Here is a 13,801-nt window from a genome sequence, read left to right as displayed (position 1 = left end):
GGGTTACAGGAGTGTACTACCCACCTTGCTCCACATTTTATTATTATAAGAACAGTTAAGGGGCATCTACATGAAAACAAGGCATGGCTGCCCCCATGTATAACCTGCAATTCCAGGGGTGGCAGGCAGAGAGAGGTGGGTTCTGGGAACAATTTAAAAAATGTGTAGAGTGACAGAAGAAGATTCCCAGGACTCCCAGAATCCTCCTCTGGTTTCTGCATGCATAGGCAGGGTTTGCACATGTACGTGTACACACACACACACACGCACACACACACACACACACACACACACACACACACACACACAGAGCTAAATGAAGAAGGGGCCATAGTGACCACTGGTCACTGTCATTTCTTGAACTTCTTTTCAATTTCACAAAGGAACCATTAAACTCAGCACAAGGTAACTCAGTCAGGATCGAATGGAGTCTGAGCCCTGGCAGCATCTGCGACAGGAGGAGGGAGGGGAAATGCTTCTGAAACCTTGATGACGATAGTCACGCTCACCTAGCATTTGTGCAAATCTCTCCAGTGTGCTTTGACCTCAGGAAAAGCGTCTATTAACTCTTTGGTTCCCATAGATATCCCACTCATCAAAGTGGACTGACTCACTATCGTCCAGAAGAATATAAGACCACGGAAGGGCCCTCCTGGTCCAGAGGCCTGCTACCCTGCTCACTAACAAGATGCTACGCCCACAGTTCAGGTCTGCTGACTGCAGAAGGGAGATGCTACAACAGAGTCTGTGCTTCTGAGACCCTTTCATTGTCAGTCACCACTGGTTAGATTTTCACACAGCCAAGTCTAATGTCTGAGTGTAAATGCCTTGGGGCTTGGGCACCTGCCCATGCACACATGAAAGCATGTGTTGACTGGTGCCCATGCATGTTGACTGGTACCCATGCATAGTTGCATGCATGTGTTGACTGGTGCCTGTGCATGCATGTGTGCATGTGTTGACTGGTGCCCATGCATACATGCATGCATGTGTTGCCGGAAGAGAGAAATGAAGGAAGGGTTGATTGTTTCCAGGGTCTCTTTAAGATGGAGTCTTTTTCAATTTACCATCTTACCCTGGGCTGGGAAATAGATTCTTGGCCCTAATTCATTTAATTAATTAAATGAAGAAGCTGCAGCACCCAAATGTAAACAGACTAATTAAATAAAACACCTGAAATAAGCTAATGATTATTAATAAGGAAACATGTGTAGGCTGTGATGGCTGGCAAGCAGAAAGCAGTCCTCCCTTGATGTTTCTCAGACTGAATCCTTCCATGTAAAACATGTAATTATCAAGTGCATGCTGAGTACAGTGAAGGCACAACATGCACTGACTGACTGTGCACGCATGCCTCATGCAATGAGTATCACAGTCAACTTAGTCAGCTTACACATGCCGACACCCAAACCATCTCACGACCAGAAGCCCTGGTGCTGTTGGGCATCTCATTTCTCTCTTCACAGTCTACTCTTTGCTGCTGTGGGTCCAACTTCCTCAGATCCCACATGTATGTGACTCATACACTGCTTCTTTTTGCCAGACTCTCATCTTAATTTCAGCATTAGAAAGGAATTTTAGACTCATGAATGTCCTGTGTTGCAGGACCTTTGATCCCCTTGTGCTCCCTGAGATTGTAAACTATAAAAACCTGCCTCGGATCCCATTGTGATCCCCGAGATCGTAAACTGTAAAAACCTGTCTTTTGTTTGGTGCGGTTGAGCCCTAACACACACCTTTAATCCAAGAGCTTCCTGTACACGTGATTTAATAAAGTTCACCCTAAGTCAAGAGGCAGAGCAAGAAATCAGCTGGTAGGGCTTAAGGTGTAGGAGGGACTTTGAGTTGAGAGGTATTTAGGACAGCATGGAGAAGGAGAAAGGCCTCTTGGCTTTTAGCTCTTTGACTCCTTGGCCTTTGGCCTTGGGGGCTTTTTGAGCTTTGTGCTAGCAAGCCTTTAGCCTTGGGTTCTTTTGGCCTTTTCCTTCTGGACCGTCAGCTGAGCTAGTGAGCCATTTGGGCCTTTCCCATGGGGACGTGAGCTGAAGAGGAAGGCCAGCTGGGCGCTTTCTCTGGCTCTCTGAGCTAGCAGGCTTTCACCCCAGCATCTGGTTTCTGAGTCTTTATTGGTAAAACAGAATGTTTAGGGTTATAATTTAAACCTACAAGGCTGTCATTAGTAAGTCTCTTTTGTCTTTTGTAATTGAAAGACACTCTTCTCTCAAATTTTGGGAGCTTATACTTTATAATACACAACCATTATAGAATACACACACAGTTATCCCTTGGAACCCCTGGGGAATTACATTCATGATGTTCCTGGGGTGCCAAAATATCCAGGTGCCTAAGGCCCGCTATAGAGTAGAAGTATTATGTTATAACTTATTTATATTGTGTGTGTGTGTGTGCGCGCGCGCGCATATTTAAGCACATGTGTGGACACAAGAGGACAACTTGGGGGGAATTAGTTCTCACTGGATGCCATATGAGCCAGCGATCAACCGTAGGTTATAGGCCTTAGCTACAGGCATCCTGATCTTCTAAGCCACCTTGGTGGCCTCTAGAAGTATCTTAGTAGTGTTAATATTTGTGTATCATCCCTCACTCCCCACACACTTTAAATCATCTCCAGTTCTTTATAAAGCCGAGTTGATGTAAATACTATGCAAAGAATTGCTGTGCCACACTCTTCAGAGGATAACAGCTAACAAACACCAGTTATGTTCAGTGCAGACATGTTTCTTCTGTAGGTTTTTTTAGGGAGGGACAGGGTTTCCCTGTGTAGCCTTGGCTGTCCTAAAATTGCTTTGTATACTGGGCTAGCTTTGAACTCACAGCAATCCACCTGCCTCTGCCTCCTAAGTGCTGCTTCTGCAGTCTATTAAAACTACAGCTGAAGACCTCACAGAAGGGCTGTGCTGCTGTAACATCCTAGATGGCTGTTCTCACCCAAGATTCACACTGCAATGTCTGTTCAACCACAGACTCAACGGCCCCCAGATGCACCCCCATGCTCTCCTACATGCCAAGGGCCCTCAGATGCACCCCCACATTCTCCTATATGCCAAGGGCCCCCAGATGCACCCCCACATTCTCCTACATGCCAAGGGCCCTCAGATGCACCCCCACATTCTCCTACATGCTAAGGGCCCCCAGATGCACCCCTACATTCTCCTACATGCCAAGGGCCCTCAGATGCACCCCCACATTCTCCTACATGCCAAGGACCCCCAGATGCACCCCCATATTCTCCTACATGCCAAGGGTCCTCAGATGCACCCCACATTCTCCTACATGCTGAGAGAAGTCTGAATAGGCAGCATATTTAACTCTGTTCCAATAGCAACTTTTCTTAGCCACAAGGATGCAACAAAATGACCAATCTAGCACTTTTCTACTCTGAATGTCATCTTAAACATGCTTATTTATTTTTATGTATATGAGTTCTTGCCTGCATGTGTATGTATGTGTTCCACATGTATGCAGTGCCCAGGAAGGCCGGTAGAGGTCATCTGAATCCCGAAACTGGAGTTAGACACAATTATGAGCAGCCATGTAGGTGTGGAAAATCAATCCTGGGTCTTCTGGAAGGGAGGCCTGTACTCTTAACCACTGAGTCATTTCTCAAGCCCCAAATGTCACTTTCGAAGGGTAGGGTGAAACACACAAATTAATATGCTCTGGCCAGGACAATTTCACCCAGCTAACCTTAGTAACTTTACTATGACATTAAGCAATAGAGAGCAATAAAAAAGAAATTGGTAAAGTATCTGACTAGATGAGGTGCTATAACACAGGTTCATTTTACAAACTCACTTAAGAACTCCTCACTGGGATGGAGCGCTATCTCGCTACAACCTTAAGGACCGGAGTTTGGATGCCAACACCCAGGTAACAAGTAGATGTCCCACAGATGCCTGTAACTCTAGTTCTGAGGATCTGTCACCCTCTTCTGGCCTTCACGTGGTTAGGCATGTGCACCTGCGCGCGCGTGTGCGCGCGCACACACACACACACATGTAAATAGGACAATAAACCCAACAATAGCAAGAACCGTTGTGCGCCTCCGAACATTTGCCTCACAGGAGGACGTGTGCCTCTTCTCCATCCCAAGATACCGGGTTCTTCCTCCTTTGGTTAAAGGAGCTGCAAGTGCAACGTTTCCTTCATGGCTCCATTTCCTGAGGCTCTGGAGCCTGGATCCTCAATCTCTTTCACCCATTTATATGTAGATGCTTATTTAGATGTGTGAGTGTGTGTCCTATGTACACAGGTGCCCATGGAGGCCAGAAGAGGGTGTTGGATCCCTGGAAGCTGGAGTTACGATGGCTGTGGCCCAGTGCATGTGCTGGGAACCAAACTCCAGTCCTCTGCAAAAGCATTAACTGCTGAGCCATCTCCCAGCCCCTGGACTGAACCTTTTAATACACAACTGCTAATAGACTGAAATACCATTTTGAGTGGCATGCTGTAGGGCACCCAAGTGGAAAGTGTTCCGTAGCTACCTGCCAAAGTACTTCTGCTAGCTTTGATCACAAGGAGCCTTTGGGTCAGAGTTTTAATTTGATAAAACTGCCTATAAATAAAATATTAAGAGAGTTGGCAAAGCGAAGCAGCAGGCAAAGCGATCTGTTCCGAGAAGGAGCAAATGCCCAGCCATATGATGCCCGGGAGGGTTCTGTTAATTTCCTACATCAAAGAGTTTAGCAGAGGAACGCCAGCATCTGAGCGGGCACTGAGTGGGCACTAATTGAGCGGGCACTGAGTAGGCACTAACTGAGTGGGCACTAACCGAGTGGGCACTAACCGAGTGGGCAAGGTGGTGATGAGTGAGCAGAGAGACCAACTGTGGTCGGCTGAAGTTCTCAGAGAAAAGTTGGATATGTGAAAGGCCCTACCGGTTTGCTCCAGTTTGTGTGGGTTTGAACAGGTCCCCAAAAGTTCTTGGTGCTTGGTCCCAGTGAAACAGTGCTGGGGGGAGCAGGATCTTTAACTTGTGGAACCTAGTACAGGGTCATTAAGTCACAGGGACTCCACCCTTGGAAAGGATCAATGCTAGTGGTCTGGTTATACAGGGAATGCTTTTTTTTTTTTTTTAAATAAAAAGAGCATGCCTGATCTTTCTTGCTTCCTGCCTTACTGTGCAGTCTTTCCTCTGCACATGCTCCTGCCACAATACCAACCGCCCTGATGCGATGTAGTCGGGCTGACACCAAGCCAAGTCTCTAGAACAGCGAGATAAACAATCGCCTTTTCTTTCCAAAACATCAAGCCTCAGGTATGTTGTGACAGCATTTCCCCTGCTCAACAAGCATCTGCGTTACCTATGCAGTTTTATCAAAGTTCTGTTCAGCCTGCTCTTGCGGTAGTCCCAAACCTGCATCCCTCTGCACTGAGGCCTACTAGCTGACGGCCTTCTTCTCCTGGCTTGTGTTCTGTTGGTGGAGGCAGAGATCCCCACCCAGCCTGTGCTGGCGCGGAGCTTGTGGGAGTCAGGGGAGGCCAACAATTGAAGAAGTGCATGCCAAGAGCCACAGGAGATGGCTACAGAGCCAGACTTTCCCCTCCTTTCTGAACTTGGCTTATGGTCACTCTTCTAATGGCTACTGTAGGCCTGTGAGGGCCCTGGGATGGATCAGCTGAAAGGTCCCGTGGTTTTGTCTTCTGCTTTGGACAAAACAGGGAAAATCTACACCCTCCCACTGCGCACAGCTGCAGAGGACACCAACAGAAACAATGCAGCCACCAGGTTCCGTCTGCATGGCGGCATGTTTCTCTGAGCGACTGGTGCCTTCACTATCGTCGCTATTAGGAGAATTGGAGGACATGGGCACTGTGGCACACACTTGTAATCTCAGCACTCCGGGAGGCAGAGGCAGGTGGGTCTCTGTGAGTTCGAGGCCAGCCTGGTCTACAGAGCAAGTTCCAGGACAGCCAAGGCTACACAGAGAAACCCTGTCTTGAAAAAACAAAAAACAACAACAAAAAAGAGGGGGGGGAGCTGGAGGTTTCTAAATCCCCTCCCCAGTTCCCAGAGCTGCTGTGAAGCCCTTGACAAGGAGCCCTGGTCTCATCAGTGATGTCTCCAGGCCCTGGGAACAGGCCAGGGGGAGCTTGTTGGTCTTTCTAAACTCTACCAAGGTGCTTGTCTGGGATGCTGCTTTGGTGGCAGCTTCTACCAGATGCCTTTCTATGGTTGGGTGGCTCCAGGGGCTCCCTGCTCAGCTTATGCACTTGGGAGGCTTTGGCACTTGTCTGTCTTTTGATGCAGCTTTTACTTATTAAGCCCTTGCACTTGATGGTGTATCAACATTCCAGGTTTCAGGAGTGACGCCAAGTGCTCACTGGGAACCTCACATCTGGGCCTAGTGGAAGACAGAGTCTCACTTCATAGCTCCTGCTTGGAAGTCTGACCCTTGCTAAGGCAGACTTAATTTATACCATGCTTCAACACTTCAGAAGTTTAAGTAGTGTTAGGTAGTGGTGAACACACACACACACACACACACACACACACACAAACACACACACACACACACCGCGCCTACAGTGCACAGCAGGCAAGAGCAAGTGACTGGAGAAAGCCACTCTAACACAACAGCCCTCCTCCAGCCTCTATGGACTTCGCTTCCTCATCGCTCCAATTCCCAGTCCTCTGCCTGAGGCCTGTGGTACACAAATCTTGTGCAGCCAAGTGTGACTGAATTATGTGGCTTGTCCTCCAGAGCAGGTGCGCTGTGGGTTCTAGGATCAACACGTACCAGCCTGACTGCTTTCAGGACACCAGAACTAGGGAAAACACTACATTTAGGAAATTCTCCTGAGAACGCATCTCTAGTAGCCCTGAGTTTGTTGAAGTATCAAAGAGTGCTCCTTCCCTGGCTTCTGGCCATAACCTGGGGAGACAGCGGAAGTCCTGCAGTTTGAGTCTCTTACTGCTCAGGATAGATGGTGAGTGCGGGACGGGACAGCAAAGCCTTTCCCAGGATGCATTTGATACCCCAAATAAGAACAAACAGGATGGCTGGCTGTTCCCAGCGCTGTGCAGAGAGCAGAGCTTCAGAGGTGGGAAGAAGCCTGTTCCTGCCAGGGGTTAGCCTGCCTTTCCCTCTGGGCTAATCCCCAGGGTGGGGAGAGGCCCTCCGCAGGAGCTCAGTGCAGAGTCTCCCTGGCAGCAAATGACTTGGGGCTTTGCATTTTGAAATTGGATGACAATATCTGAATGGATGTTCTACTTTCGCTTAAATGTCTTCCGAAGTTTTTTTATTTCATAGAGTTTTGGAGAAAGTATTATTAAAGGCTGCTGGCTTGTATCACATGCACCCATTGGGGAGAGAGGGAGGGGCTATAAATGAACTGAGGGGGAAAAAAAGTTCCAAGCCTGCACGTGCCAGGGAGACAAGCTGCTGGGGCGCCTTTCAACTGTCTTGCCTGCCTGCACATCTGGATGTCAGCCAAGACTCCTTGGGCTGGGGTCATAGCTTACTTAGTTGGTAGAGTGCCCACCTAGTCTCCAATCCCCCAGCACTGCGCTAGCCAAGTGTGGTGCATCCTTAGCTACAGATTAGGTTCAAGGCCAGCCTGTGCTACCCGAGACCCTGTCTCAAAAAAAAAAAATTATCTCACAGAAGGCACCTATCTCCAAGGCTCATAAACACTCTGTAGGGCAGAAACGATGATGAACATCAACTTGTAGTTGTTCAGCTTATGAATTTTCATCTTTATGCTGGTTTCAAAGCGATATACATTCAGCAAAATCCGCCACTATATGTTTTGCTCTTTTCCTAGGCTGCGGGAACAGGAAAAGCCTCTGTTTTCCCTTTGAGTACAGTATTCAACCAGGTACACTGTCAAGCTTTCCGTTAGAAGACTCTGTCCACCTGAGATCAATGCCACTGCTTGGAGAGAAGAGAAAGCGGGCTAGGCTGAGCAGGGGTGTTGGTAGGCTAAGTGTAGCACACACATTCCAATGGATAAAAATTTCTATTTATAACAGGCTCCCTGGACATACATGTGTCCCCACTGGAAGTCTAAGTCCATGCACCCTCCCATCTTACAGATGAGTAAATGGCAGGTGGCTTGCTCCAAATCACACTGCTCGGCCTGCAGGAGAATTCTAAAGGTTAACATGCCAGCTTACACCCAAGGATCTGTTACAGCAGCTATACGACCCACCTTTCGCCTCTGCCCAAACGTGTAAGAGCAAACCCTCCCTCCTCTACCTGCAGAACTCTCCTTCAGGTTCCGGCAGCATCAGCGAGGCTATGGGGTTCTTCACCAAGTCAGCCACTGCGGGGTCTTTGGCTGTCACGTAGAAGAAAGGGGTCCCTGTGCTGTTGTGCAAAGGGCCATCGCTGATGGCCAGGCAGCTCCCAAAGGGCAGTCCTTGGATCTAACAAACGACACAACAACAATAAAAGCTCCTTTAGTGGCAGAACTATGGGTGACACATGCTGCGGCAAAGCTTGTCTGTAGCACTGGGGACTTTGCTTGGACCACTTCGTGTGCCACAGAGGATTTGACGGGGAGCACAGTAAGCTAGGTGCTCCCCATCTATGTAATTCACCCAGTGATGGTTTCAGAATTTCTCCAGGGGAGATGCAGGTAAGAGCATTCTGTCTGGAAGCTAAAGGATTATTCTGGAAGCTGCCTCCGCACAGCGAATGCACTCATCTTTTGTTTATTTTATTTTTTGGTTTTTCGAGACAGGGTCTCTCTGTGTAGTCTTGGCTGTCCTGGACTCACTTTGTAGACTAGGCTGGCCTCGAACTCACAGCGATCCACCTACCTCTGCCTCCCGAGTGCTGGGATTAAAAGCGTGTGCCACCATGCCCGGCTAGCAAATGCACTCATCTTAGGGAGCATTCATCACGTACTTCACTCTCTTTAAACTGTGGGGATAGAGTTTGATTCATTTTAATAAGCTGCCTGGTCGCTGGATGACAGGAATTATTTTATATTGTTCCAGCTAAGGCAGTATTTCTTCATTTACTAGTTGTATGTTATATCGTGAGTGATAACTTTTCCGTTGTTGAAGGTAAGGGAAGTTGGTAAGCGAGATGCCCTCTTGGCTTAAACGGAAGTCACAGAAGCACGATGTGCTGACCTTCGCCTCTGCTCATTCCATGTCACGTTTATGTGACTTTGAACAAAAGCATTCAAGTCTCAGCTTCCCCACACTCGGCCACATCTGTGCTGTCACTTACAGAGGACCGCCCTGTCAGCGAGGTCTTCCCAGCCCCTGACATGGTGTGCAGGATTCTGAAAGGAAGGGTTTTAGTCTTTTAGAACAACGAAAGTTTAACGAGTTCTCCAAATGGTACTATTACGTCACCCACAGATTCCATTTTCAGGCTGTCAGGAAGCGCTCAGCGGTTCACTCAAATGTTTTCGGAATTGACTAAGTCAACACTGGAAGGAGAAGCTAACAAAAGATCTGTCAAAGGTCACATTGTCTTCAACACAGGGGCAGTAGATGGCTTTTCTTGTTTGGTGGTTTGAGGTTTTGTGACACAGGGTCGTGATACGTACCACCCAGAGCTGGCTTTGAGAGTCTCGTCTACCTGCTGTCTTAGCTGCACTGCTGCTGGGACTACAGGGACTGGGCCACCAAGCCTGACTGGCACGAGGCTTCTTTTCTTTGTCTTGAGTGTGCTGAGCGCAGGGCGCCCGTTCACAGTGTGTACCTGTGGAGGTCAGAGGTTATCCTCCCGGCCTCCTGCTGCCATTCCTCAGGGTCCAGCCCAGCTATGTTTTTAGACAGGGCCTCTCACCAACTGGAAACTCCCCAGGTAGGCTGGCCTAGCTGGCTAGCAAGCCCTAAGGAGTCACCTGTCCCATTCTTCTCAGTGCCCCAATCACAAATTAATGCCCCCACGTTTGGTACTTTTCCTTTACTTAAACCATGGGTTCTGGGCGTTGAATAACTCTGATACTCAAGCATTCTACCGCTGAGCCATTTTCCTAGCTTCAGGTGGTAGTTTTTTGTTTTTGTTTTTTAATTGTCTGAGATGATTTGTTTTAAACCAAGATTAGCCTCAGATTTAAACTTCATATTCTATTAAGATATATGCTAGAAATGTAAAGACTATCTGAATGAAAGAACACAGAGAGAGGACAAGATCAAAGCCATTATTAGGGTAAAGCAGTCATTAAGTAATTAAAAATATTTATTCATTTTTACTTTATATGCATTGGTGTTTTGCTTGCATGTATGTCTGTGTGAGGGTGTCAGATCTTGGAGTTACAGACAATTGTGAGCTGCCATATGGGTGCTGGGATTTGAACCCGGGTCCTTCGGAAGAGCAGTCAGTGCTCTTAACTGCTGAGCCATCTCTCCACCCCGATAATTTTTTAAGAAAAAAAAAACACGTTCAAGGTTGCCTACTGAATTACTTAATTTTATAGATGGGAAAGCAGGGTGCTTTGGCCAAGCTGGGGTTAGAGAGAGACTCATAGCTGAGGCAAGACTCCATGCGGTGTGATGTTAGCCCCTTCGTGCACAGATTAAACAGGATCATGTCTGTCTCTCACGACTAGAAGCTTTCTGGAGGCTGTTCGTAAGGAACGTGCAGCCTCTGGCCCTCTCCTCGCCATTCTGGGTGGAAGCAGGTTAACATGTGAACACAGCTTTGTGGACGGAGGAACTGCAGCAGGAACAGCTACCCTCCAGCAGTTACAATTCGCCTAAGTCGTCTTTCTGAAAAATCTGAGTCCATATATATACGTATATATATATATATATATACATATATACATATATATATATATATATATATATATATTTTTTTTTTTTTAGTGTAAATTTCTACCAGCGTGTGGAGTGTGGATGGTGTCTTTCTCCCACGCCTACTTGGTGTGGGAGGTGCTGCCAGAGTCTGTCTGCAGGATAGCGCTTTGAGACCGCAGGGGCTGGATGCAACTCATCTGCTATTCCAAAGGCGATCTTGTCTGCTTCACGGGTTTCCGGTTTGTCGCTGATTGTCTGAACGTCTCTTTGGCCATGTTAAAACAGGGATCCAGTCTCTAACCACCAGACCGTTTCCCAGGCTCGCCTGGTCCTCCCCGCTCACACGCCTTTGGCTGGAGGAACCAACTCGTGCTCAGTTCGGTGCCGTGCCAGCTATTCACAGGGCACCTACTGTCTATGCACCTGTGAAACCCGAGTCGCCCTGTGCCCCGGGAGAGCACCCCGGAATTGCCCGGCCATAGCGTGATGGGCACCGCCCCCGAATCCCGACCTCTGGCTTACCTTTTCGTGGGTGGACGAGGTGGCCAGACAACCCCAGGAGCTAGCGTGGGCCAGTGAGCGGGCGGTGCCCGCATGCACCCTGGGATCCGGGGATGCCGCGGATGAGCCGCTCTCCCTCCGGTAGGAGAACATGCCACGCGGGGTCGGTGCGGGCCTGGCGCGGGCGGAGCCCCGAGGCCGCAGGTGCGTGTCCTCCTTGTGCGCCGAGGCCGGGAAGCTCTGCTGCCAGATGCTGCCCGAGTCCTCCAGCAGCGCGGGCAGCGCCTCCTCGGTGGACGCGCTGTCCAGCTCCTCGTCTACCTCGTTGGTGACAGCCCAGGACACGGAGCTCACAATCACGTAGCCGGCGGCCGGGGACAGCAGGGCACTGCAGCACAGCAGCCAGGATAGACGGGTCCCTGGCCGCGCAGGGCGCTCCCCGCCGGACAGCGACATCTTCTTGCAGGCGTCTCGCCCTGTGGCGGGGACCGATGGCCTAGCGGCGGCTGGTCAGACGCGCCCCCCTGCGGCGGAGCGTGCTCTGAAGCCCCTTCTCCCCGAGGTAGAATTCTGGGGTTGGGGTTCGTAATCAACCCCTGCGGATGTTTCCCTACTGCCCTACACCCCGCTGCGAATCGCCGGCCGCTGCAAGACCTGACTCCCCTCAGCTGCGCGCACCGCCTATGCCCGACGCAGACTCCAGGAGTGCCGCTGGATGGCTTGGTTTTCCGCAGGATGGCAAGCGTTTTGCAGCCCGAGCGTGGGCGTTCACAACTCAGGCTCAACGCACTCCTCCGCTCCACAGCTGTGCGACTCCGCCAAGCTGCTTAACTTCCCTGTGCCACCCCAGGACCGGCAAAGGGGGCTCAGACAGTGCACCCTCCTCAGAGACGTGAGCCACAATACACCCACACACATCCTCACTAAATCACCCAGTCCGTGGTGTCATGCAGTTAGCAACACAGGCTAATAGCGCGTTTGAAAAAAAAAAAACATCTTGTTCTAGTAAGAATTTAATAAATATCAAGAATAACTTAAAAATTAATATAATTTCTTACTCTTCTTATGGCATCCAGACTTTGTCCCACCAGGAAACATTTTCTGTGGCTTGTATTCCCAAAGTGCAAGAGTCCTGCTCTAAGTGGTGTCAAAAGAAAATATCTTGAAATATGGTTTGGGTTTTCCTCAGTAAACCCAGCTGCGATACCTCCTGTACCCCAGCCGGCTCCTCTTCCTGGATGCCTGGGTGCCAGAGCACTGTGCCAGACTGGACACAGCTGGTCTCTCCTTCTCTACGGGGGGGGGGGGCGCGGGAGGGGGTGGGAGCGCTCCTCTCCTCTCCCTGGTTGCCGCTGGCTGCTCTTCCTCTCTCTCACCCTGGCTCTCTGTCTGCTTCGAAACATTAATGGCTTCGGTTTCTCGGGGAGACATCTTGTTTACTTTCACTCCTTCTGCCTTTGCTTTGGCCGCTCTCTCCCCTAACCTCACACGCCAATGCTCTCATCCCGTGTTCCTGGGGAGATGTGTCCGCAACATCGTCTTGAGAGGCAGAACGCTTAAGTCTCTGAAACACCAGCCTCTGCAGCCAGGCATGATGGCGCACACCTGTTATCCCAGCACTTGGGAGGTAGAGGCAGGAGAAGCCCAAGTTCAAGGTCGTCTTTAGCTAGTCAGCAAATTTGAGACCAACGTACACAAACTACCAACTCAAGATCAAACACAAAACCCTTACTCCTCCTCCTCCACAAAACATGCCTTCCGGATTAAAAATATTCCAGATCCTGCTCCACCGTGTCCTGATTGTGGGATAGTGGTATGTCACCTGACATTTCTGTCTCTGTGGCCTTGTCTGCAAAATGGTGACTGTTACCCCTCCCTTACTAGGGTTTTGGATGTCAAGCATGGCGTCTCTAGTGTCAGGGGGAGTGCTTATCCTTACCCTGCTTGCTCAGAGGGAAAACAAGGGGAAGGAATTGGACGGATGTAGCAGTCTAGGGAGAAGACCTGTGTATGGTGGCCCCAGCTCCTGCTTGGCTGTTCACTGCAGGATCAACCCACCTCCTCCCTTCTCCGGCTTTCGGCTGGCCAGCTTCGCAGGAGGCATGCGCCTTCTTCGCCTAAGCTATGACTGGTGGAGTGAGTCCAACACCTGCTTGGTCAAAATGCTACAACAGGGGTGAGCCTTGGGACCATTGTCTGAAGGACATTAGCCAATCAAAGGACAAGCTCTGCAGGATTTGATTTGTCTGTGGGATGAGAATGGTCAAATTCATCAAAACGGAAGGTGGAGTGGAGCCTGCCAGGGGTGGAGCTAAGGGAACCAGTTATCTTTATCATTATCTGTCATGTTATCCTTCTTGTTATCCTATTCTGCTTTCTGATTCTTGTATTTTACTGCCCCAAATAGACCCAGACTCAAAGCAGATTGAAGGAGATCACCAGTGAGGACATCGGGTGTCCAGTCCATGGCAGTAGATTTTGTCATTGGATCTCCAGGGATCTACCAGGCCTGTCACTCGAGAAAATAATTTCCCTCAGATTCCTTGCATGCCTGTGGGGTCCAGACCAATT

General features: G+C 49.4%; 1 protein-coding gene across 1 annotated transcript in view; it reads right to left on the bottom strand.

The window, feature by feature from the left end:
• The window catches only part of CREG2 (cellular repressor of E1A stimulated genes 2), a 46,146-nt gene extending 32,948 nt beyond the window's left edge, over window positions 1–13,198 (bottom strand). The window contains exons 1-2 of the mRNA XM_084752271.1: window positions 11,252–13,198; window positions 8,223–8,392 (exon numbers count right to left, since the gene is read on the bottom strand). Of these exons, the coding sequence (XP_084608397.1) occupies window positions 8,223–8,392; window positions 11,252–11,686 (605 nt within the window). The 5' untranslated portion in view covers window positions 11,687–13,198. The remainder of the gene's footprint in view (window positions 1–8,222; window positions 8,393–11,251) is intronic.
• Window positions 13,199–13,801: the final 603 nt, after the last annotated feature.

Source organism: Acomys minous, assembly GCF_964271855.1.
Source record: "Acomys minous genome assembly, chromosome: 13".
NCBI lineage: Eukaryota > Metazoa > Chordata > Mammalia > Rodentia > Muridae > Acomys > Acomys minous.
This window is presented reverse-complemented; position numbering and strand designations above follow the sequence as displayed.